The following is a 25,638-nucleotide window of genomic DNA, read 5'->3' on the forward strand; positions in this document are numbered from 1 at the left end:
CACCGACTCTTGGCTAGTCTGGGTACTCTGGTTACTGGTGGTTTCCAAGCAGCCCACATGTTGGATATATATTAATAACATACACAACCACGTACACCCCTAATCGTTGTAACTAAACTGTAATGCGTCGATGTTGATACTACATTGGCCGTATAGCTAGTTTTGGAGAGCTTTGTTTTTCCAACAAGAAACTCTTTATACATAAAAAGGTCAAACATTTATTGCACATCGGTTAAAACGCAAAGTGTTTAAGACAGAAACTGGCAAGTGCCGGTAAAAATGCGATAAGGAGTACAGTAAGGCTAGTTTGACAAACACAAAACAAATATACTATAGGCCTACCATTTTATCCAAAATTTATGCATTGAGATAGTTCCAGCGATATACAGTGAGGAACAATAGAAGTCCAATCGTATTAAACTAGTCAAAAAATAATTGCATCAGGTTTCAGTACGGGCTTGCGGATTGTAGGCACAAACCTCGAATACATTTTTACATTTTGTAGAAAAATTGCAAGCTAATATCGACGTTTATTGTTAAGTGTATATTACTGTAGTTCAATAAACATATTGGCGTTGCGATGTTTTAGTTCTATGTTATGCAAAATGTCACTTTAAACGTAAAATACATCTTAGTACGAAATAAACGAGACGATGACTAAAATACAGTTTTCTCATAAGCTTAACGCCGCATCTGACGCGACACCAATAGCTTGGCCCTTCTTTGATGGACAGACATGATAAAAACAAAATTAGTTTCAAACTCCGAATTGGCCATTCTGAGTTGTTGCTGCGGTAGAGGTAGTGGCTTGTCCTGGGACACTTTCGGAGGCAAAGCAGGTTAACCGGAGTCGCTTAACGAGGAATCGCTTGGTGCACTTGCGCATCTTGGCCGAGCCGAGGTTGTAGAAGACCGGGTTCAGGCACTCGGAGAAGCGCAAACAGAGGTACTCGCTCATGCCGAACCAGTAGTCGAGCCGATGGTTAAAGTCGGTGTTGGGGTGGTCTTCAATCGACCAGAATTCATACACTGCGCGAAAAATACAGTTGTAACTTTTTGGTCGGCAAAGGCAAAGGTTTTTTGAAGTAAAAACAGCAACAACACAATGTATTTAAAGTTTTGGAAATAACGTACATCCGTTCCATACAAATAACATATGTTTTTTGTATGGAACGGGTGTACGTTATTTCCAAAACTGCTCTGACGCATTAAAATTTGTGTCAAAATTTATCGTTTGCACATTCGCTGCAAAATAATAACGCAAACATTGAAAGGGATTGCAAAGAATTTAGGCCATAGATTTTTACTGAAAATTTTCAGTTACGACACAGCGATGAAAACAACAATTCTCTGTGTAAAACAACAATATGACGAAGTGCTGCTATAGTATAAACTTTGACCCTTTTTGGTGCATTCAGTAAGATTTAAAATTACATACTTGCGAATGCCAGTCCACTGATAACATGGCTATTCGAGCTTGGCACTTCGTGCTCTAACCTTTTTTCCAATTACCCTAATGCCGTTTCTGTGCGTGTACTTAACTTAAATTTGGATTTTGTAAGTTTTTTAAGCTCAAGTTTGCAGTAGAATTATCTGCCACTAAGCAAAATGAGTGAGTTGTTACTTGACCATTAAAACAATTAATCTTACAGAAACGGTACGTTTGTCTAACTAGGTCCAGAATACGTTTGTTTAAGTAGCGTAAAAACAAAATTCAAACTTGTAGAATTAAAAAGCGACAGTTTAAGTAGTTATAGTATCAAGTTATTTTAAAGTCAAAACATATTGGAAAAACTAACCTAAAACTTTTAAAGTGGATAACCGTGCAATATTTTAGATGTTAACAACCAATAGGTCTAAATACCACTAAACCAAGCAAGTTGGTAAAGCTTTTAAAAACTAGAGGAAATATGCCAGTTTTGCAGAAAAGAATTCCAAAAATTATTTGGCAAGAAGACTTAATTCGATTCAAGTCTGTTTACCAAATTCATTATTGTAGTATTTTGAACAACATTACTGGGTAGCCTACTTGATAAAAGTGCCAACAGTCAGTAAAGATCTTCACTTGCCTGAAAACGGAATGTAGCCGACCAGAAAGGACAGTACAATGAGCGCCAGCTGGAGAACTGCCTGTCGTTCCTTCTTTCTCTTCTTCTTCTGTCCGACTTGCTGCTGGGTGCTTCCAGGCGTCAACGAGGATCTTCTTCTCACTATGAGAGCGATAACTAAGCAGAGAACCGTCACACCGATGATTGGCATATAGAGGAAAAGCGGAAAGCAGATCTTCTGGTACACCTTGTACTCTTCCACCCTTGAAAAAGGTAGAAACACCGGTAAATGAATAAATGTTCTGACGCGGTCGTGGTTGGGAACTTCCATAATGTGGAAGGTTGTATTGCAAAGAATAAAGTGCATAGGCCAATGGAAACCCGTGCTTTAACAACGCAGGTCAAGCACACTCAAGTTAGTTTTTTTTAATCACTTGGGTGGTTCAATGAGGCCCTTCGATGTGAATTATTTCATTGTGGCTCAAACTAAACGGTGTAACGGGAGTGTAGAAGCTCTGCAAATTTGCATAGTGTATAGGTAACAGGCCACAAAAAGGCTTTGGAAGCTATTCCGTTTATATAGCGCAGTGGTTCTCAACCTGTGTGCCGCGACGCCCTGGTGTGCCATTTCTACTGCTCAAGGGTGCAGATCGTATTCCAGAACTTTTAAATGGTGCCTTCTTGATATAACTATTTGTGTACGATTAGAGACAATTAAATCAAATTACAGTTTCCTACATGTTTTAAGTTGATTGTATTGTCCTAGTTTCAGTTATAGTGACACTGCAGTAAAACACTCAGCGTAAATTAATAAACATATTTTTGTTATTAAAGGAACAGAAAGATGGACGGGAAATCAGAAACCAATTCGTAAACTCTTAAATACAGTTTCTGACAAAACAATAAACCATAACGAGAAGAAATGCGGCGGAACAGCATTCGGACAAAACTAGATACGCTGCGTTATAATGTTTCGATAGGTGTTGCATAAAAAAGGTTTAAAACTGCTTAGTTTCGAACTCACATGTTAATGGTACATGAAGGAAACCGGGCGTCCGGCTCATTGCTTTGACGATTCCTGGTTTTCGAGCCGAACATAATAGCCACTGGTATGAAGCCACACAGAAAACAAAGCGTCCAAATGACCGCTATCCAAACCTATAGGAAACGTAAAATAATGGAATATGTACTTGGCTGACAAATGCAATTTGAAAGGCTAAATTGCTATGCCTACATCCAAAATTTACTGTTCGACTTTTGCGAAAAAAAAATCTACCCTTAGAAAAATAGCTTTTGCCTGAGACTCTCTACTATCAACAGGATTTGAAGAACTTTAATCAACGCAAAAATCCACAATTTGGAGGTTTTCAAAGGAACTGGCAAATGTAGTTGGAACAACGGTCAGATAAACATGTAACTGCAAATTAAAGAGATGTATAAACTACATTGGTAAATCATTCTTACGAAAAAAAGTTCTTTAAATCACATATAGTTTAACCTAACCTATTTCTGTGCTTAAACATTCATTTAAATATGTATTTTAGACTTTAAAATATATCTTTTGACAAATTGATGGTTATAATCTTAGTAGTTTTGCTTAAATTGAATTGGATGATGGTAGGATATATTCCATCTGAACATAGATTACATAACCCAATCATTTTATTTGAAACATAATTATTGTTACATATACCTTGCCGTGCCAAAACTTGATCTTAGAAAACTTGACTGGAAACCGTATGGATATATACCGCAGGGTGGCGAACGAGAGTATGTGAAGCGCTGTGACGAAATTTGTCATTACATCCGCCGCCCAGTAGAACTAAAACGTAAAATGGGATAAGTTTTTAGGCGGAAATAACTATTAAACACCATATGCAAGACATAAAATAAATATTCAGTTGTATAAATAAAACGCCGGATGCTACAATATCACTTGAAACAGATCTGTATGCTAATTGGGTAGCTATGAGAACATTTCAATCTATGACAATAGTTTATAGCAGATGCTAATTCTTTTAATTCAAGGTTGCGTTCAATTAGTATTAACGAACGGGAAAATAAAACTCTCATTGTGATACATATTTACATCGTTAATATGTATAAAGGCCGTAGATGCGGAGCTCTGAATTATAGCTACCTTACAAAGAAAATCCGGTAGCGGCAGCCAACTGTCAAAGCCCCAGGTTCTCCGGTAGAGGAAGAGCCAGCTTATCAACGCCGATATAAGATCGGAGACGCAGAGGGAAAGAATAAAGTACATAAAGATGTTGCTGTAAGAAAAGCATTTTTGTTAGATTGCTCCCGGAAAAAAACGACACATTTCGGTTGGTTAGGCTATATGTTGGGTTATAGCTAATCGTGAGAGTAAGGTTTAATACAAAAATAGGTAAAAGCAAGAATGGAAGAGTGTTCTACATTTAACTATGGCAGTGGTTCTCAATCTTTTATGGCTTGCGGCACCCCTCAGAAATAATAAAAAGATTGCGGCACCCCTACATGATTTTTCGGTAGGTATCCACTAGAATGTAACAATAAACGGAACAATACACACCAACTCTACACAACATAGTAAGTTATAATTGGATTTATTCCCCTCTAATTTTTCACAAAAAGATGTAAGAGTTAAGCAAATATCAGATTCTTAAATTCTGAAATATCTCTCGGCACCCTTAAGCATTAAAAATGGCACCCCAAGGTGCCGCGGCACCCCGGTTGTAGAACCGCTGATCTATGGTCGTTTTTACCAATGTCTAATAGCTACGACTGCGTATATAGTCGAACGTCGACCACAAAAACCGCGCCCACAGCTTGATTGTACAATTCGGTACAAACGAAGCAAAAAGTTCCTCTTACCGCAGTCTCGCGTTCGACCCGATCACAGCAATGGTAAGCACATTACCAACGAAGCCGAACACCAGGAAAAAGAAGATAATTACGGCGCAGATAATGATCGCTTCGTCGCTAAACGGGCGAGTGTAGGGGCTGAAACGAATAAAAAAGAATGGTAGTTAGAAGGCGCAAATTCTCAAATGAAAGCTCAATGTGCCGTGCAAGGTGTAAACAAAGTTCAAAACAAAGCCCAAAATTCCAGCAATTTACGAATAGCTTTGGGGATTTTCTTCTTGCGGATTGCTAAAACTGATTTAGGGGTTTTCCGTTTCTTATCGCCAAACGCGTATAGCGTGTTGTCAAGGAGAAATGTGTTGGGCGATCAGACAAGGCTGGCAGCCCATAGCAGTCCAACGGGCCACTGGGGACACCAATATGTCGAGTCTGTTAAAGTGGGTAAAATTTCACGAATTCGGTGACGTCTCGCCGAATGAATTTTGCGTATCACCCCAGCAAAGTTCACTCTAATCCAACCGCTTGTTATGGTCACACCCACTTATAGCACGCCCCATGAATTTCTGTGCATTTGGTTGAACGATAGTTACGACACATATATGTTACCCTTGGAAGATGTTCGACTTGTTTCATGTCATGTAATTTCCAAACGTTTTATTGATATTTTTTCATTTGTAAGCTATAGTGAGTACAATAATTTCATTTTACATACTGGAGTTACAAAGGATTAAAAATTAAAAGTCCTTTATATGGATGGTTGATTTTGATTGGTTTTAGTTAGATATTGGACCAATGGACATTTATTACAAGATATAGAGCCTTTGTAATGAACGACTTTTCTTAAAAAAAAACTCTTGGTTTAATTCGAACAGTAATTTGGATGACTTAAGACTTTGTGAAAATGGATATCAGAAACAAGAGAAGAAGTTGCACACTAAAGTTGTCTTGTCACCTGCACTGAATCGACTATACTTAAATAAAGTTTGGGTCTGACTAACTTTAAACACACATGTGAAAAAACATCTATTTCACTTACATTATAGTGGAAATCATAGACAGGTTCGACACCGAGGTGGTAACATTAGAATTTGACGTCATCACTTTTGTTTTTTATAGCCAAAGCGTCAAAGTCAGGTCAGCAACTTGCTATACAAGCTGACAATTGGTTTGATCTACACCTGTTAGGAACAAACAATGAGTTATTTTTATCGTCTTTGAAGGCAAATTTGCTGTGAATAATTAATAAGGTTGCCCCAATTTCCTTAACATTAGCAAAGGGCCACTTTTAACGGCGTATTATTCAGTTACGCCAGTCCTGTTATTCTTACCGAGAAATTTCGTCGTCAATTGCTTTAAAGTGTTATGATAACTATCATCACCTAGCCCTAGAACTTCCGACTGCAATTGCTTTTAAGTGTTATGATAACTTCTTGCTGACTTTAAACTATCACTGGGATTTTATTTTTAGAATATAAAACAAACAGTTTTAAGGCTATACAAATTGCAATACGACCTGCCTGGTTGAAACTCTATGTTCGGTGCCGTAACTTTACCGCAACTGATACACCACAAACAGTGTGTCGAGTTGTACGTAAAGCGCTCAAGGCTAAGTTCGATATAGGTGAGTAGTATTTCCTATTTGTCGCTTTTGCCGGCCCGTTTAATCCTACAAAAGCCGATATTTAAAACGCGTTTGTCTCGTTGTACGATTTTTTTGCGGCAAGCTGATCTTGTTGTAAGTTTCGTGATTTCGGTGCTTACTTGGTTTTGTGGTTGCTTGCATCACACCAGGCAGGCGTAATGTGGTTTTGTAAATCCAACTTCGAACATTTACTTCTCAGAAGCATCAATTTATCGGTTTCTTTGCGTACAATATTTAACAATAAACCATGTATTTTATATGCGTGCGATAAATCTAATAGTTCTAGCATAGTTTTTATTAATATTAAAAGCCGATAATAGCGAGTGTCTCATTTTTAAACTTTGTTGTTTGCAAGAAAACCTACGCATATATTAAATTTAGAACTTCACAATACGCGTACAATTTTTTTTTTCTGACCGAAATCAAAATTTAACTGAACAATATCATTATATCTTTAAGGTTATAAGTTTAAAAGTTTTTTTTCTATGATTTTAAACCAACGAGTAAATAGTGGCCAAATTTTTGCGTCAAAGATATTTTAAAGTAAAAAAATAATCGCCTTTGTCATAAAATTTTAAAAGGGATTATTTTGTTGATGATTCTTGTAACGGTAACGTCGCTTTATAACTCCCATATCGCTATACACAACCAACATAAAGAAAACATACTGTCTATCTTGCATAGGCCCACTTAAATCTAATAATACCAAGATCCTCTCAAAACAACTTTTTAAAATTCTCATAGTACGACTACGTCACTTCCACAATCAAACTGCACTATGAAACGGAGTCGTCTATTTATGTAGATGGCCTGTTTACACAAGCCCATTAAGTCCAGTTTAACACAGAAGATGCTTGTTATGGCGTCCTCATAATCGTACAGCCTATTTGTTGACACCAAAGCGATGTCGCTTATGACGATGGAGTCGTGACCCGGATAATGCGAAGTATAGTAGCCCTAAGTTTTACCACACGCGACAAAGCAAGCCAACATATAGCTAAGCAAAACGTTACCCGTCGTTTGCTGGGCAACGTGTTAGCGTTACATTCAAACCAAATGCCGCACTAGGTTGTCGGAAAGGGAAAGGCTGGACACGTAAAGTATAGGCTATTCAATTTAGAACGGTGTACACTTGGGCAGAAGAGCCTGCAACAGTTTAATAACAAATCGATTTTTTTGCGTTGGCCAATACTGGCTTCGGATAATTATCGGAATCCAACGAAACCAACCGGACGCGTGTGACTAAATTATACCCTTCACTTGTCTGGATTGATTTAAGACTTTTCGTACGAAAATCCGTTCCGCGTTTGTCCTAAAGCTGGTGTTAAACATGTTAAAGATTATCGGGCTGTGTCTTGCTCGCAATAGTCACCAGTGCGGCAGAAAGACGCTAATTTCGCGTTTGATATTTTGATAACTGAAGGCTCTTCGCGTGGCAAAGCAGGAAGTCGCCGAACTTTGACGTCTCATCGCCACAAATCTATTTACCGACCTTGGCATTTTTTGCGGATTGTTTAAGCGACTGGCAAATAGGCACAAAGACACTGTTTTTACGTACAAAACATTACGACGAAATTCGACTTTCTGTTTGTTTTCTTCGTTTGTCTTTTCTGAAGAATGCGATAAAAAGGTGTTGAATATTTGTTAGACCCTTTAGTCTACATTGAACATGCAAGAACGGCTCAAAGCCTATTATGATCTTAAACTAAATTTTCTGAATAACTACCAAGTAAGCCACCAAAATCATAAATATTAAAGACAGACATGCCCATACACAGTTTTCTGATGGGAGCACCTATTCCTTCATTTGCAACAAGTTAAGATCTAAAAAGATAAAAATACACTCTCTTAATAACTTAAACCTTTCAAACTTGCGGCTCAAATGAATTAGGGAAAAGCTCTAGCATAAAAAATCGGCTTCTTAATGCACTTTCACATAACATTTGACAGTGTTAACCAATCACGAGTCTCATTGGTTCATAACTTTTGGCTTTTTGATGTTGACGAGTCATGTCACCGTGCTCCAGGCTGGTTCAAGCCGGATGACTAAAGTATCAGGGTTTTGTTTATACATGCACGCAGCTCATATGGAGGGGATGGTGGGCGCTATACGCAACGCCTGATAGCCAATCCCCCGCTTTAAACGCCTCGACGGAATTCAAAGAACAAGCCACAAAGCGTTTTTTCTACCCTGGGAACTACTTCGCAGGTCAGGTGAGCGACGAAATGTCTTTCAAGGCCTGTCCTTACAAGAGTTTACTGGAGCGGGACGGTGGTTGTCACCACACACATTAAGCAGGGCCGTATGGATTTCACTTTTTATTTTTTGGCAATTTGGGCGTTTGTTTATAATTATTTGTATCGTTTAAACGTCAATATAATGTAGCCGCCGCGGCGGGTAAAAGTAATAGCGCACATATTTCCCAGAACGTTTCTCAAATTTATTTAATACCTGTAAAAATACCATATAACTTCGCCATGTTAGCATATGTGAGAAGGCAAAACAGTCTAGCATTTTTTAATAAATATAATATTGGCAAAACGAGTTTTTTTCTTTTTTAAGCATGCTACAATATTTTTTTCGTAGATAACGTTTGCAATATATCACACAATCAAGTTCAATTAGTCAAAAAGCTTGGCAAAACTGATAAATGATTTTGAATGGTCTATTTTCAAAGTATTGTCAGTAATCCCTCCAAACAAAGATTCGAACGACTTGCCAGTTTCAACAAGACAGTGGTTCACGCCACTTAACTTATTTAGTTCTTGCTTGTCTGCACGCAATACGTCCACCTTTGAAAAAATTCGCGGACCGCAACACAATAATTTTAGCTTAGACTTATACAGTGAAACAAATACATGAAATTGATGAGTCTTGAGGACATACAAGGGCTTCAATCCAAGTGACTATACATACACATTTCAAATGACCAAATGCTCGGCGCTAGCCTGTCGTTTGCCTGTTTTAAATAAAGTTAGAGTTGTTATAGATTGCTATATATTGTTGTATACCATGATTTTTTATACCACCGAAAGCGCAAAACATCGCAATTTCACCTGGGTCAAATTGTGGCGCGTTTTAGATAACATTCCCATAAGTAAATAACTCTGTCGAAGTTGTGAACCCTCCATAATATTGGCCAGGTTAAACCATGTTTTAAGGTCTATACACCAGTGGTTCTTAACCAGGGTTCAATTGGACCCTTGGGGTTCGACGAAGCTGTTTGAAGGGTTCGGCGAGAACGTCCTCTGAAACATAAATGCTGCTGTTTCAAGCTATTTTCGAATCTCTTTTATGAGCCAAGGTGTTATGTAACGTTATAAATTGAAAGTTTATAATTTGATTATACCTAGTTTCAGCTGCAAGGAAGAAGCGAATACTGAGCGAAAATTTGGGGTTCGACGAAAGCTTGCAGAATAACATAGGGGTTCGGCAGGTTGCCAAAGGTTAAGAACCACTGGTCTACACCTTAGTTTTTATCCGGTTTACGCTTTGGTATACACTACATAGTTGGATGCCCGGTTTAATACGACGGATCCGCCTGGTTAGTTGTTGATCCGTCCGGTAGGAAACCGCGAAATCCAATAAATGCTTAGTGAGCCTGAAACGACCCTTATTCGAAATCATGTATGGATGATATTGTTTGAAAAAGGCCGAAAAAGTCTTATTGTTCTTAAACATTCTTTACCAACGAAACGAAGCAAAAATAATTAAAATAATTAACTGTCTTACTGTCCATTTGCTATTACAGGTTATGCTATGTAACCAGACGTTATTTTATAATATTTTAGTTATTTAACTTCTTACTTCCCTGTCAATAATGAAATTAAAGTGAACTTTTAAACACAATTTATCTTAATTTTGCTAACATACGGCTACATATGAGATACTTGACAGGAAGTATATTAGCAAACTCGAATAAACGACGGACCCATCATCGATCAAGCTCTGCCGCTCTCTCGCGCGCCCGGTTTTAGCAAAACAAAATGACGCCCGCTGTTTGCGGTTCGCTTTATGAACCTGCCTCGCGGTTTACGCCAGGCACGACCGGTGAACTGATTTTTGCCCTCAGCCTTATGGCAAGTGACTCAGCGATAGTCCGCTGTTTTTCGTTCGGGGTCACGACAGTGTATTTTGATGCTTGCTGGAAATCCATGTGGCCCGCCCTTTCCTACTTAAAATACTTTTTACCATTTTAAAATGTATCGATGGTAAAGTAAATATATAAAGAGCATTGCAATTAACAATTAAACTTAAAAAAACTTTAAACACTCGATTGATTTTAGTTTTAAATAATTAAACTTATAGGGTCAAGGGTGGGGTTAAATTAACAAAGGTTCTGCAAAAATTTGGTCAAATTAAATTGTTTGTTAATTTTGTAAATAATTGCCGAATCAAACTTTTGTCAATTTTAAACGTTGTATGTATGATAAACCTATCATCAGAAAATTAAACAATTACTTTTTGCCATGGATTTATATTATCTTGGGGGCCCTTAATGTATTTTCAACGCACCCGTATTTGGAAATTTGGAAATCTATACTGTCTGTGACGTAAGGCACGATTTAAAAGCTAGACCAGCGTGATAATTCACCCAATCAACTCCTGCGAGTTGCACCAATGTCGCGTCACGACTTTAACGATCTATGGCGTCACCAGGAGTCCCACGAGTCTGACGTAATCTTTCCAGCATTGCGAAGGTAGTAAAAATAGCCAGGTTGATTCCTTGTGAGCTTCTGTGCGTTGCGACCATTGGACATTGTTATAGCTACGGTCGTTCAAACCCTGTTAACCCACAGCGTGCGTTGAAAAACCCTGTGAGGTGGTGTGGTGTTTTCCGTCTTAGCAAACAATAAATTGATTTTTCCTTTTTTAACCGCGCTTTCCTAAATTGATTTTTCCTTTTTTAACACACATTTAGTAGTAAATATTTTGGGCAATTTGCGCGAAATCTATTTGTATTTTCGGGACTGTTCTCCGTTTTGGTGGAATCTCTTTATATCCAAATGACCCTGTATTCTCTTCCGACGGGGCTCCGTAATGAAAGTTGTGCAAACTTGGCTATTTGATTTTTTCGTGCTTATAGTATGTTCTGTATTTTAAATGTTCAGATTCCGATTTTTTCCAATCTATAACTAGATGTAAAAAAATATTATAATGCTCCCATGGAAATCTAACCAAGAATATATGGCTTTTATGGCTTCCTTAGGTAAAAAGGTTCCGGACCGCTGTTAGACGAAATACCCGGCGTTGCCCAGGTTGAATAGGATATTTAATTGTAACAATAATATGCAATATTTTGCAATAAGCGCAATATATTATATGTGTCATGGGAAACATGTAGCCTGAATTGTTGGCATATGTGTTGGCCGTCCCTTGACTATTTCTCGCTGATCGTTCCTAAAATGAGGCGGTATTTAATCGGATGGCGTGTTATAAATTATCGCATTTATTTGCGTAACTGTGAATGTGTGTTTATTTGAAATGGTATAAAATGCGCCCAGTCAAATAATTTTTCACAATTAAAGTAAAATTCGGCCCTTGTGAAAGCAGCAACAATATTAGGTCCTACACATATTGGAAAAGGCGCTGTGTTCTTCATAATAAATGCGTATTCGCCGGACCAAATAATTCTCGAGCATAGGTTGAACAAAATGTGACATTCCATCAAGCTGTGGCCTCTTAACTATCACATATTAGGTTGTACCCTGCGTATTTTGCTTAAACCGTGTGTGATTTAAAAAAATAAAATTTACCATGTTACTAAAAGTAATGTTGCGAATAGCGTAGTATCTTAGCTAGAGTGCTAAATAGTGTGAAAATAGTGCGAAAATGGTGAAACATGTAATTTTTATAATCGTTGCACTACATGGAGCTACGCGTTTGGTAAAATAATTTTTTGTATTGTGTTTTTGGGGATTTTGTAATGATCGGATAGCTTATAATAGTAAAACAGCAACGGCACTGGCAACTGGTCGTCCCTGTGCTTTCGATTGTGTGTGAAGCGAAAAAAATATTCTCCCAAAATACCAGTAAAACCTTATATGGAAACAGCCTGTGTAAAAGTGGTAATTATTCAATTGGCATCATATTTAAAACAAATATGTAATCCCGGTGCCAGATCGTTCTCGGGTGGAAATCAAGTTGTCTGTTTATGACCATTACATATTATGTTGGCCCATAACGTGGTTATTCAACGACAATAAATGTGAGCAGTTTTATAATTCTAAGAGAAGCTGACCAATGCGCGATTCCTATTCTCATGAAAGTTTAAAAATTGAAAAGCATGCGGAAAAGTTCCGAGTGTCATATAATACCGACGATATCCAATAATCAGTTTATGTTTGAAGTTTGGCTACATAAAAATAGGATAAAGTTGTTAAAACGGAACACTTGTTAAGAAACTGCTTAATGATACCGCCAAAGGGAAACGTTTAAATTATTATATAGAGAATCTAATAAAATATTGTCAATTTTAAAATTTGAAGTATTATGTCGTTTATTTTGTTATATAATAATTTACAGACCAAAGAAAGCGTGAACTTTTATTATCCTTCTATGCAAAAACTTAAAATCATATGATACACATTCATGTAATAAAATCCTAACAATCTTTGGACAAAAGCGATCAAAGTAAGTTTATTGTTGACAAAATTTAAAAGGTAAATATTGCGATATTTTAAGATAACAGTTAAAAATTATACTTGTTCATAAACCCTAATCACGTATGCAAAGGATCATTAAACGCGTTTCAATGATTTGTAAACAGCATATGTTTTTAAACTGTTCACCAACAATTTTGTGGTAAAATATAAATCACTGTATGCGGTTTATGGTTTAGGTATCACTCATGTGGCCTACCGCGTGTAGTTGTATATGGCCGATAATATGTAAACAATATTTTTGCACCAAATGGTGGCAATCATTCTACTTTAGGTGATTAAACAGTGATGTTGTGGTTTTGTTAGGCGATGATTCACTCCCTAACTCGAGCGCAGCAGAGTGTGACGTCGCCGCTCCTTCTCATAGCCCGGCTTCTCGCTTAAAGAGGGAGCGATATGAGGAAGGTTGCTCTGTCTCTCTCTTAAAAATGACATGCCAGCGACCGACCGGGCGACCATATCGCGACAATCGTCCGCCGTCAAACTTTCCCATTTATATAGTAGATTCTATTTTTGATTTCTAAGTTATAAATTACAAAACTGAAAAAAGCCAAGAAACAAGACAATTCACGCCAAAATCATTAACCTAACGTTCGTTTTTTTTCGCCGAGGATTAAAGAATGAAGTGAAATAACTGCGTATAAATTTCAAATAATTTCCTGCACAAAAGTTTACCAAAAAGTCAAGACTGAACAAAAAGCGAATAATACAATTTTATGTGTAGCTTAAACACAAAATCACGCATACATATTTAAATGAAGTTCAGGTATAGTCGTTGAATAAACTCAAATTTTGAGTTATGCAATAGCAACTTGTTTTATATTTTATCACTTTTACCACTTAAATAACAAGATGTTATATCTAACAACGCAACTCTCAAAGGGTTACAAAATAAAATTAGGGAAAAACTTGTATTCGTTTGCTATAGGCCGCAAATGAAATGTGAAGTACAAAAGGAGACCGTTGAATTCGACAGAAAAATAATACTTTGATAAATTGGCCGTCTTTATCTTTTTGGTTCGATATTTGTTCAGTTGTACGGTTTGGCCCTAAAGGCAAACACAATAGCGCTTTGACGGTGTTAGAAACAGCAGGAAAGCTCGGACCTATACCAAAGCGTGTTTTGAGGTGCGATAGACGGATAGACTGATCTTTGTAATAAAACAAACCTGCAGAACAGTGCAACTCGTAAACTTAACTTAAGTTACTAAATAAATATTATTGTTTATCGAACTATTAACTTTTATTGATACATTTCCCCACTCGTCAAGAAATACATTTTCCCACTTACCAACTTGCTAAAAATGACATTATTATATAGAATTACCTATACCAAATACCTACGTAACTATGGAGATCTCCTTTTGGGCAAAATACAAACCTAATCAAGTGAATATTGAAAATATAAAGTGTTTCACATATTGATATAAAGGCAACAACTCTAATAGAAGTCGGAAGCACATCGAATAGGAATATTTCGCGGGGTAATAAAATCACACAATCCACACCCTTGCTGTGCCGCCACGTGGCACTTTACATTAGTGAGGTGAACCCGGTTCATGTCAGACGCCGAAGTCGGCCGTCGGTCGTGTCGGCGTCGACGGCGCAGACACGCTGCTGTTGTCATTTGCCAACTTCCTACAGCAGCATTTGAAGTACACCCTGAGAAACCGCCTGGTGCACTTGCGCATTTTGGCCGAGCCCAGGTTGTAGAATACCGGGTTCAGGCACTCGGAGAAGCGCAAGCAGAGATACTCGCCCATGCCGAACCAGTAGTCGAGCCATCTGTAGTACATTGTGTTGGGAAGAGCCTGCACCGCCCAGAACTCGTATGCTGAAAAAACAAACATTTCCGTCGTTTCTTCGAAGAGTCAGTCAGTCACTTTACCATGATGGCGCAGGGAAGGTGTTTCAATATAGTTTATTATTACAAAGCATTTTAAACCGCAATAAAAATATTATAGTGAAAATTTTGGGAGTCAACGGGGTTCCGTTTTAGTCATATGTCGTTAAAGCTTTCTCTAGAAATACAACAATTATTGTGGTCAGCATTCCTCTTTTTAGCGTAGCTTAAAATGTAACGGGCATATCCTTCAGTTCATCATATCTCATTTAGCACTAAAATATAACATCTGGCGACAGTACACCCATTATATCTATATTGATACATAAAAAAGGTTTACAAAAAAATCATTAATGAAACACTCTCTAGTAAAACTTTAATGAATGTGGAATTTAACTGAGTAATGCATCTTTCTCCGAGTACCTATAGTTATCGATAATGATGTATTCTATCCAAATGAGGTACGTTTTTTAGATTCCTAAATTAAAGATATAATTTCGTATATTATATAATTTGTTTGCATACATTATGAGTGCACAAATGAAAGTTGATTAATGTTAAACTGATCATTCCGTTCAATGAATTGTTCAATAAAATACAATCAAACTTATTTTGAGGAAAAGCAGGAAAAGTGTTTGGCTTTGCCTCGACTGCGGCACAACTAAGCCTACGCAGCTCAGACAAATGTGACTGCCCCAAAATGGTCAGACTCCATGACAGTGCATAGGCGTAGCCAGGGGGGGGCCTGAGGGGCATGATCCCCCCAAAATTTATAAATATTTTACTCTTAATAATTTGTTTTTTTAGCATTTATGAGCAGTACCTCAACAGTCTATAACAGGCTTGCCACACCTTAAATTGTCATGCACTGTTACGTCACAAACGATGGAGGTAATGCCAGGTTTGCTATACATTATAGTTTTACTTTTACTACTTTTCGACAGTTTTTGCTCTTTGAATGGTTATTGAGTATTGTGTTAACACTCAGTCAGTTGCCGCTCGAAACGGTTTGCTAGCATTGTTATTTGTGTTCGTTACGGCAGTTAATACAATGACAAAGCTAAACAAAAAAGTTCAAACTCTTTGGATCCCCCCCAAAAATTTTCGGCTGGCTACGCCACTGTAACAGTGGTCGGCAAAGTGTGGGCCGCGAGCTATTTTTGAATAGTTTAGTGTTATCAATTATCATATAGTTGTGGGCCGCGTGATAGCCGTACAGGCGAACACTCATTGCACTGTATTTAAAAAGTTGATGTGGTTTAGAATTATGGTGTCCCAGCGTGGTTCAGGCCCGCGTGCCAAATGTGGCCATGAGAGTGCCTGTCATGCTATATTTTTTGCCAACTTTAACTATGTAAACTCAATAATTTTCGCGCTTCGCGATACTTCAAATATAAGAAATGTTATGTAGGCCTACTTTCATCAGTTCTTGAATCTAATCAGCATAAAAGCGATGTTCTATGGTTTCTTGCGTCGTGTGACTCATAACTTTACTATCTAATTTGTGGTAAATTAAACTATAAATTCCGCTATTTCGAGCAATATTCGAATCCTTTGATGTGCCATTTCGCCACTTACCCTTTTAATTGAAGTTTTGCCAATTTAAACAAAATAAACCCAATTTGTTTCGCACATTTAATCAGGATTATAGCTTCATATTTGCGCGCGGGTTCGTTAGAAAACAACAGGTTTTTCTTGAAACAATTCAAATATACTGGACCCGCCCCTGTTGTCGCAGTGGTTTTACGTAGTGGACCTTCAATAGCTCTGAAAAGAGTACTTTGGGTCGCGAAAAAAAGTTTGCCGACCACTGCTCCAAGAGTGCATGTCTGACTGACGTGGTTGGTTTTAAGGCACCAATTCCCTTTTTCATTAGTAGTAATGTTGACATGGTCTTGATTTCCATAGTTGTTTAAAGTTGAACGATAGGGTTAAAACACGATCTTTAGAAAAATTAAATTAAAACACGATCTTTAGAAAAATTAAAAAAATATTTTGATGGTTGTGTGGAATTTCCTTTGCTATACAAACACGCCTACTGATTTATCTTGTTGTTCTACGCCAGCTGGATGTATACCTGCAGTATGACGTCCTACGTGTCAGGCATAGTAAACAGATAAAACATACCTGTAAAAGGAATGTAGCCGATCAGGAAAGACAGCACTATGAGCGAGAGTTGAATCACCGCTTGCCGTTCCTTAGCCCTCTGCTTTAAGTTGCTTGCGTGCGACTCCACGCGGCCTGCTCGATTGCGTGCCCGCGACCGTACAGTGGTGCCGATAAGGCAGCACATTAGCACAACGCCAACTGTGGGCGCGTAGAGCAGAATCGGGTAAACAATCTTCTGGTACGTTGTGTAAGCATTATACCTGGCAGAAAAAACATCGGTTTCCAACAAGGAAAGAGGATTTTTGTTTTCTGGATCACCAACAGACGTGCTTATCGCAGCGTATTTTACGTAAATTCTTTAGGTAAAGGGCAGCAACCCACCATTCCATGTTAATTGTGCACGCCGGCCATCTTGCGTCCGGGGAATCGCTGTAGCGGTCTCGCTTCCTTGCGCCAAAGAAAATGCAGAAAGGAATGAAGCCACACAAGAAGCACATCGCCCAAATTAGGCCGATCCAAATCTGAAGGCCAGAATATTATAACTGACCCCTCAAAATTTTAAAGCGGCACAGTTAAACGTCAAATGTTTTAATTAGAAGGTGACTGTGTTTAGCGGTGACCGACTTTTCAGCCAACTATTTTTATTTTGCTAAGTTGTTTTGAAATTGACAAAATTATGTTTCTAGTCTTATTTCTGCTTTAACAGGTCTTCGGTGTTACAAAGCCATAGTTAAAAAGGCTGACAGATATCAGTCGATGCCTATTATAGAATAAGTGGTATTGAACAACGTAGTAAAACGACATACTATAGGTTATACGAAAACAGCTATTTGAAGTACCAAATTATGGTAGATATTAGAAGAGTCACCAAGAGTTTTACAACACAAAATTGGTCGCAGTTTTTGGTTAGACTTTTTTGTATTTTTATATTAAATTTTTTTGTCTAACTTCCTAAAATTACATAAGTTCAGTAATATTTCCATTCATATTTCATGTTTTTATCGCCTACCTTACCGTGCTTGAGCTTTATCTTGGAAAACTTGATCGGAAACTGGATAGAAACATACCGTAATATAGCAAACGAGAGAATGTGAAGAGCTGTGGCGAAATTAGTCATCAGGTCCGCGCCCCAATAGAACTACAGACGTTAAAAAATATATATATAACCACCATTGACTGCTTTTGGATTATTATAACGACTCGCTGGGTACTTTAAACAAAAAAGTGGCATCGATTAAACATCTTGTAATATTTGGCTACAAATATGTAGTGATGTTTCAAGAGCTTTATCAAAAATTATTACCTTAAGGTCGTTGAGATTACCATTGCTATTAATCAAGAACTAATGTTTTAATTTCTTTAACCTACTTCCAATATTGATCACGCGGCATTTAAAAAAAATAAATAAACATTTTTGAATTTATTTGCATCACAGTATGTGGCGCCTTTTATTAATTAAAAAGAATAAAATTATTTTCTTTCTTTTTTCTTTCGTTACAACAAATTCTATACGCATACGCAAAGTGAGCGAATAAATATAATATTGTGAAAACTTACCCTGCAAAAATACTCGGGCAATGGATCCCAAGTGTCGAAGCCCCAGGTTCTTTTGTATAGAAAGATCCAGCTTATCAAGGCGGATATAAGGTCCGAGCAACACAGAGATGTGATGAAGTGCATAAAGATGTTGCTAATAATGATAAACATATGTTGCTAATAACATGCCCACACATATGTGTGTTTACAACTGTGATTTAGCCCTTCTGACGCTGCTTTTTGATCAACGTTGCTTGTACTAACATAATGTAGCAATCATTAGCGTATGGTTGTATCTCGACTCGCTCCTTTATGAGTCTGTGTAGCTCGGTTGGTAGAGCGACGGTCCCGATATGGCCGGAGGTCGTGAGTTCGAACCTCGCTGCAGGCTAGTTTTTTTGTGGCCTGCCCTGCTTGCATCATTGATCGACAGATTCGGTGAGTCTGCAATAGCTTTTGGTGTACTAATGATAGCCATTGATGAAATTTTGGTAACTCAGCAATTACAAATGTTGACGATTTTGATTTACAAATGAGGGTTGGGAAATGTAATAGGAAATGTTTTTTTTTTGTATCAAATGATGTGTTTTACGTCTTAAAAGTTTGTTTCAAGTGTGATAATATAAATATGCACTATTTGACGCCAAAACGTGATTAATTTACCAACGAAGCAATCTTTTTACTGAGTAAGTAGGATTTACTTTTTATTATATAGTTGTCAAGTAAGTGCACCAATAAAGCCGAACATAATTATTATATCAAACATTTGATAGACATTGCTTTCTTATCAAATTCAACCATTTATAAGTTCATAAAATATATATTTCGTCACAGGAAATGCTATCATCTGTGTCTAGAATTCAAGAATACAATGCGCAAACCTATAAAAAAAAACATTTTTTTGTAGTCTACATTTCTCGGAATTTATAGATGACTAACTTTAATCAAGACAAAAAATTCAAAAAAAGATTTGCCAAAATTTGAAGGCGCTGTCGTCGTTTACCTGTTGGGCGAGGATATTTCTTTTTTACATATTTAGTTTTCCGACATTATTATATAGTTTAGTAATAGTTAATCGTTCGAACATTGGTTTTAAATTGTTGATAAATCTACTACTGCCTTTCAGCAACGCATTACAAATTCATTACAAAAGAAAACTACAACTATCTAATAACGAAAATAGTCATTTTAGTTCAATTTTTGCCTTACTTTAAATGCCGGTTGGTTTGTATGACCATTATGGTCAGAATGTTCCCGAACAATCCCACCGCCAAAAAAGTGAAAAGCACTAAAGCTGTCAGGGTTACGCCTGTATCGTCGAATGGTCGAACGTAGATTCTACAAAAATAAAAAAAATAATTAAAGTAAAAAACACGAAGTAATTTTCAATCATTTGTTAAGGCACTTGACACAAGAGTTGCACAGTGAACGCTCAGTGTAAAATGTATAAATAGACCAATATGAGACTAAATAAAGAAACCAAGATTAGACTAAAACTAACTTACGGCGTCGTCGCATTTCCTACGAACGATAAACTGACGTCTGCTGGACTCATTATTGCTGATGTCATAGCACCCAATAATTTGGCAGCGGCGGCAAATGTCTTTGTTTTTGACGCCGTGTGTGTATGGATTATATAGTGTCGAATAAAGCAGCCGCCTACTAGCCTATCATAAACAAGTGAACAGGCTAAGATTAATAGAAGCTTTTTTATACAGGTTTGATACATTTTGTATAGCATTTAGATGCGAATTAAACGCCCGATTGTATTCGGGAAGATTATAGGCCTAATAGGCAAACTTCGAGGGTTTTATTACGAACTTCTAAGATTTTGTTAGCCTGTGGCGATATGTGAACTGGCGCACCAGTCATACCAGGTATTTCCAGTAATTGTGCACTTTCATGGATAAAAGCAGGTAATGCAATTGTATCAATAGATCAAACATTTAAACTACAACGACGCTCATTTTTTTTAGATCCAACCAAAAAGTATTGTAGTTGTACTTCACACGTACAACTAATCAGGCCAGAAGCAATTATAAACATTTTTGTCAAAGATTTCCGCTGCTCGATTTTTTCTCGAAACTATAGGAGTCTATATACCGATAGTTTACTATCAAATTTAATCCTAAACCTCTTGCCTATGAGGCCTCAATTGGTTTAAGTTCCATGTGTGATATATGCTGTAAAACTCTCATTTAAAGATATACTAATCGTATTTATTTCTATTTGGGAAAACTTATACCAAGTTATGAATTAAAAAAAAACAATTTTATAATAACTGTACGAAAATAGGCTGAGAGCCAAGTAAATCGAAAACTTCTTCTTAATTTTTGTGCGAATCATATATTTGTATGGCCATACGTTAAATTACATTCTACGTTATGCCAGTTGTGAACTTATACCAAACACTATAGCCCTAAGCTTAGCTACACTTTTAAACCTGATAAAATACGTTTAGGTATGATCACCATAAATGCGACTAAAGCCTGTGGTTGAAATTAGGCCGTGCAAAAAAATCCTTTACGATCTTATCTGGTAGTCACATTTTCGTCATATTGTTTTGTATTCACATCAGGTAAGCGTTCTATTTTAAGTTGCTATGATGTAGGCTACGTTTTAATGCGCTTTTTTTGCCCGTCACATGCGTGTTGGCGTAATCACTTAAGCGCGAACGGTTACCCTCGCCTACAGGGAAGTACTGTATGCAACTTTACATCGCTTGATTGCATTCAATTCTTGTTGCAGGCTGTTGTCTGTTTATCATGCATGACACATCTATACACCTTCCTACAAAACATTATTCTAGCTAATTGTTATGCCCCACGCTTAAAGTATTTTTGCCCACAAGCAGCTGGACTAAACCTACACGTAAAAACAAAACCTTGTTATGCAAGTAAATCCTTTGCTGCTTGAAAAGTGGAAAACCCCAAGGTTAGGAGATTTTTTTGTTTTTCCCATACGAGCTCACTATATTATCCGCTTGCCGTTAATCCAGTGGCTCTCAACCTTTTTTCTTTCGTGGCCCAATAAATGTTTATGAAAGTAAAAACTGTAAAATATTCCTTTTTATTTCCTCCCCAAGCCATTGTTCCTGTAAAATAAAAAATAGTGACACAAATGAAACTAAATCTAGCTTTTTTAAATTGGTCTGTGGCCCACCTCAAATGTTCTTATAGCCCACTACTGAGCCATGGCCCACTGGTTGAGAACCGCTGCGCTAATCTATTTTCGTTTGACAATTTGTTGTTGAACATTTAGTCATTGAACAGTTAATAAAATAAAGTGTTTGAAAGGCATCCAAGTTGCTACTTAATGTACGGTTTTTAAAACGTATACAACGTTTAGAAAAAATCAGTAGGATCTATTTCAAGGACAATGAAATATATATTTTGTGCGGTGTACATTGTTACACGATTTGTTGAAACTTGGAAGTTTAATAATTGTCTCCTGGTTGACTTCAAAAGCATCAGTTGCACTTAAAAAAAAAAAGGAACACAATGAATTTGTTCACATACAATGTTGTTAATCTAAATAATTCCACACCTAATTGTACGTATATTTTTGTATGGTGAGCGTCATTCCCTTGAGGAGCAACGATTATGAATCTTAATTAGTATGTTATTAATTGAGGTGTAGTAGCGACATAAATAAAAATTGGACAGTAATACGAGCTTCTACAAGTGGTTCAAAAAACATAAAACAAATCAACCGATTTATGATCCTGATAGGGCGATGTATACATGGAATAAGTGTTCAGTGTGCAAAGACATGCCAGTTTAGTAGAAGCAATGCAAATAAACTATACGAAAAATAAAAGGCATAAACAACAAATGGTAATAGGTTCAGCAGATATGGTGGTAATATAGTACTTGCGTATAATATGTTAAGCGTAATACAATGAGTCAATAAAAATATCCACGAATACTCACAAAAGAGGATACGTGCTATCAGGGATGCGGAGTCGGACTAGGACTTGCGACTCGACGGAGTCGGTTTGCTTACTTGCAGTTGGACGAGTAAGACTATACGTAAGACTATTCCCGAGTCCCATGTCCGACGTGCGCATGCGCAGTACAAGAGCATATTGTGGTATATTTTTTAGGATATTGTATTATATTTTCCAACTACATTTTATGTTTGAATAAATTTTATAACACCCCAATGAGTGGGTTTCTTAATATCAACCTTATTTTAGATACGTAAACAGGTGAAGTACAAGCTGTAGAGTCGAGGCCGGACACGGAATCCGCAAAATCGCACATTAGGCCGAAGACTGACTCGGGTTTATTTTTTTGGCCGGAGTCGAACTCAGGAGTGGAACTCGGGTTATTTCTAATCGACTCCGTAACCCTGCGTGCTATGTATATCGGTGGTGCAAAGGGCGGTTCAGGTGAAGTATAGATATAAATATAACAAACAGATAAACATAATGCACTGTAAAGCGACAGATATTTAAGATAGTTTATCGCCAAAGATAACTGAGACAGACGTTAAGACATCTGACCCGATATTTATACAGCAAATAAAACAAAGTTGTTGATTCGTAAAACAAATAAATGTTACCTCGCGTGAAAGATATGCAGTCGGACTAACAGAAATCATCCCATTATTGATAACAATATATATATATTTTTATATTTATTTAACGAGTAAATGTACATTGTTGGTCTATTATGTATCATTGATTACTACAGAAATTAACTGTTTTGATTCAGTAGCGACAATTACCAAAATACGCTGTATACGCAGTACCTCATTTGTACATTTCCTTCAACTTGTTCGTCAACAAAACAGTTAACTCAAAAAAATATATACTGATGGATCCAAGCAAAGAACATTTCAAGAAAGTGTGTTAGCACGTTTTGGTGGTTCGTATTGTAAACGTCACGAATTTAACGAAATTGTTTGAACCCACTTACAGATGTAAGCGCAAACGTGTTGCATGACGAAAATTCTATACAATGGGCAATCGAAGCCAATGTCAATGGTAATATCAGTACTTGGCCGATACTTGCATGGCATTGGTATTAATCCTATACGAAATTAACATGGACATTTCAAAAATGGGCTGTGATTCAGCGCGGCGCTTTATATTTCAAATAGGAAACTTTTCGAAATTATTTAAATAATGGTTGAAGGTAATTAATCTCCATAGCGGTATATCAATTTTGGTTAAATTACATGATGCAATTAACTTTGCGAATGCTAACTTGACCAATTTTGCTTACTATATTTTTCTACAGTAATGACGTCGTTTTGTTTGGAATCAGACAGCCGTATACCCTCGGCCAAAAATTAATCATATATCATTAATATTAAACAATTTTGTTTAAATTACCTTATACCATTAACTTTGCGAATGCTAACTTGACCAATTTTGCTTACTATATTTTTCTACAGTAATGACGTCATTTTCTATGGGATCAGACAGCCATATACCCTCGACCAAAAATTAATGATATGTCAGTACCGCAAGAAAATATGTATAGTGTAAAAATGACGTATTTTTCGTGTGTGAGCTCTGAAAGGTGAGGGTTGCAAGTTCGGTAACAGAGCGATACGCCTAGTTGTCCATCTACCGCAAAACATGGCACTAAAGACGTGATCATTTACGGATACTGACGCACAACAGTACATTATTTTGACTTCTAGAAACCTCGATTGTTAATCAAAGGTATCTAGAAACCAGTGTTGTAAACAAGTCATTTCAAAATGACTTAAGTCCCGGTCAAGGATTGTTTGAATAAATAACAAGTCAAGTCCCACTCCAAGTCATCAGTTGCGCAGGTCAAGTCATGATTATAGCAAGTCAACTTCAACTCATGTCCTTGTCATAAAAATAAAACGTTAAACTATTAGAATTTTTAAACTAGTACGATTATGAACAGTTACTGAACTAAAAATAAGAAAAATGTAATATATAGCAAGCGATTTGTTGTGCGTGCAAACATTTGAATAAATTGCTCAACTTTATAACAAAAAATACTTCAAGAAAACACTTCATTTCAAGCCAAGTCATTTGTCCGAAATACTTAAATCAGGTCAAGTCATGTTGCCCAAATCACTTAAGTCAAGTCCAGTCATTTAAATACAGTCAGTTAAGTGCACTTAAGTCAAGTCATTGACTTAAGTCATTACAACACTGCTCGAAACCTTGATTGTGCATCAAAGTGATCATGAAACCTCGGTTATAGCATCAAACGCCGAAGTCGGCCGTCGGTCTCGTTGGAGTTGACGAGCCGCTGCCCTTGTCGTTCGTTTGCTTCCGGCAACAACAGGAGAAGTAGTCTCTGATAAAGCGCCTTGTGCACTTGCGCATCTTGGCCGAGCCGAGGTTGTAAAACATCGGGTTCAGGCACTCGGAGAAGCGCTGGAAAAAGTACTCGCTCATTCCGAACCAGTAGTCGAAGCGCTTGTAGTACATTGTGTTGGGGCTCGGCTGCACAGACCAGAACTCGTACGCTGAAACATACGTCGTATAGTCACTTTTAACAGGTTTAAATTATTATTGTTAAACCACTCTAAGGACAACCAAAATACAACCGTGTATAGAGGTTAACGAAGTATTATACGGTATAGTACAGTACTGCCGAGTGCAGTCTCGTTAATAATAAACAATGCCTGTAAGACTTATATTTGAACCCAAGCAAACATATTTTGCCATTTCAGCATAAGAATCGAAGTTTGGATATAAATATACTGAGTTAACTAAACTACATGGTGTCGGTTGGCTAAATTTAAGACACGACGCCAATTTTAGTTTAAGGTAAAACACAAAAGGTTAAATTAAGGTAAAAACAAAGGTTAGGGCTTGACATATAACAGCGATATTTGCGGTTTACCAAGATACTCTTATGTGTAATGAAACAGGACCCTTACAGCCTATGCGGGTCACCCAAAGAAAAAACAAATATATTTCCACGCCTCATATAGATTTTAAAATACAA

General features: G+C 37.2%; 2 protein-coding genes across 2 annotated transcripts; both read right to left on the reverse strand.

Annotated features, from left to right (window-relative positions):
- Nucleotides 1–200: 200 nt before the first annotated feature.
- Nucleotides 201–6,072, reverse strand: LOC146145238 (growth hormone secretagogue receptor type 1-like). Its single transcript, XM_083389519.1, has 7 exons — nucleotides 5,932–6,072; nucleotides 4,905–5,033; nucleotides 4,189–4,321; nucleotides 3,742–3,870; nucleotides 3,073–3,206; nucleotides 2,070–2,311; nucleotides 201–1,029 (listed from the first exon to the last, which is right to left on the reverse strand). Exons 1-7 carry the CDS (start codon nucleotides 5,991–5,993, stop codon nucleotides 758–760), a joined length of 1,101 nt encoding a protein of 366 aa, XP_083245645.1. The 5' UTR covers nucleotides 5,994–6,072; the 3' UTR covers nucleotides 201–757.
- Nucleotides 6,073–14,575: 8,503 nt separating this feature from the next.
- LOC146145239 (G-protein coupled receptor 39-like) lies at nucleotides 14,576–20,020 on the reverse strand. The gene is made up of 6 exons (XM_083389520.1): nucleotides 19,898–20,020; nucleotides 18,710–18,842; nucleotides 18,162–18,290; nucleotides 17,534–17,673; nucleotides 17,171–17,412; nucleotides 14,576–15,034 (listed from the first exon to the last, which is right to left on the reverse strand). Exons 1-6 carry the CDS (start codon nucleotides 19,924–19,926, stop codon nucleotides 14,763–14,765), a joined length of 945 nt encoding a protein of 314 aa, XP_083245646.1. The 5' UTR covers nucleotides 19,927–20,020; the 3' UTR covers nucleotides 14,576–14,762.
- Nucleotides 20,021–25,638: the final 5,618 nt, after the last annotated feature.

This window comes from Ascidiella aspersa, chromosome 5 (assembly GCF_963924565.1).
Source record: "Ascidiella aspersa chromosome 5, kaAscAspe10.2, whole genome shotgun sequence".
NCBI classification, from domain to species: Eukaryota; Metazoa; Chordata; class Ascidiacea; order Phlebobranchia; family Ascidiidae; genus Ascidiella; species Ascidiella aspersa.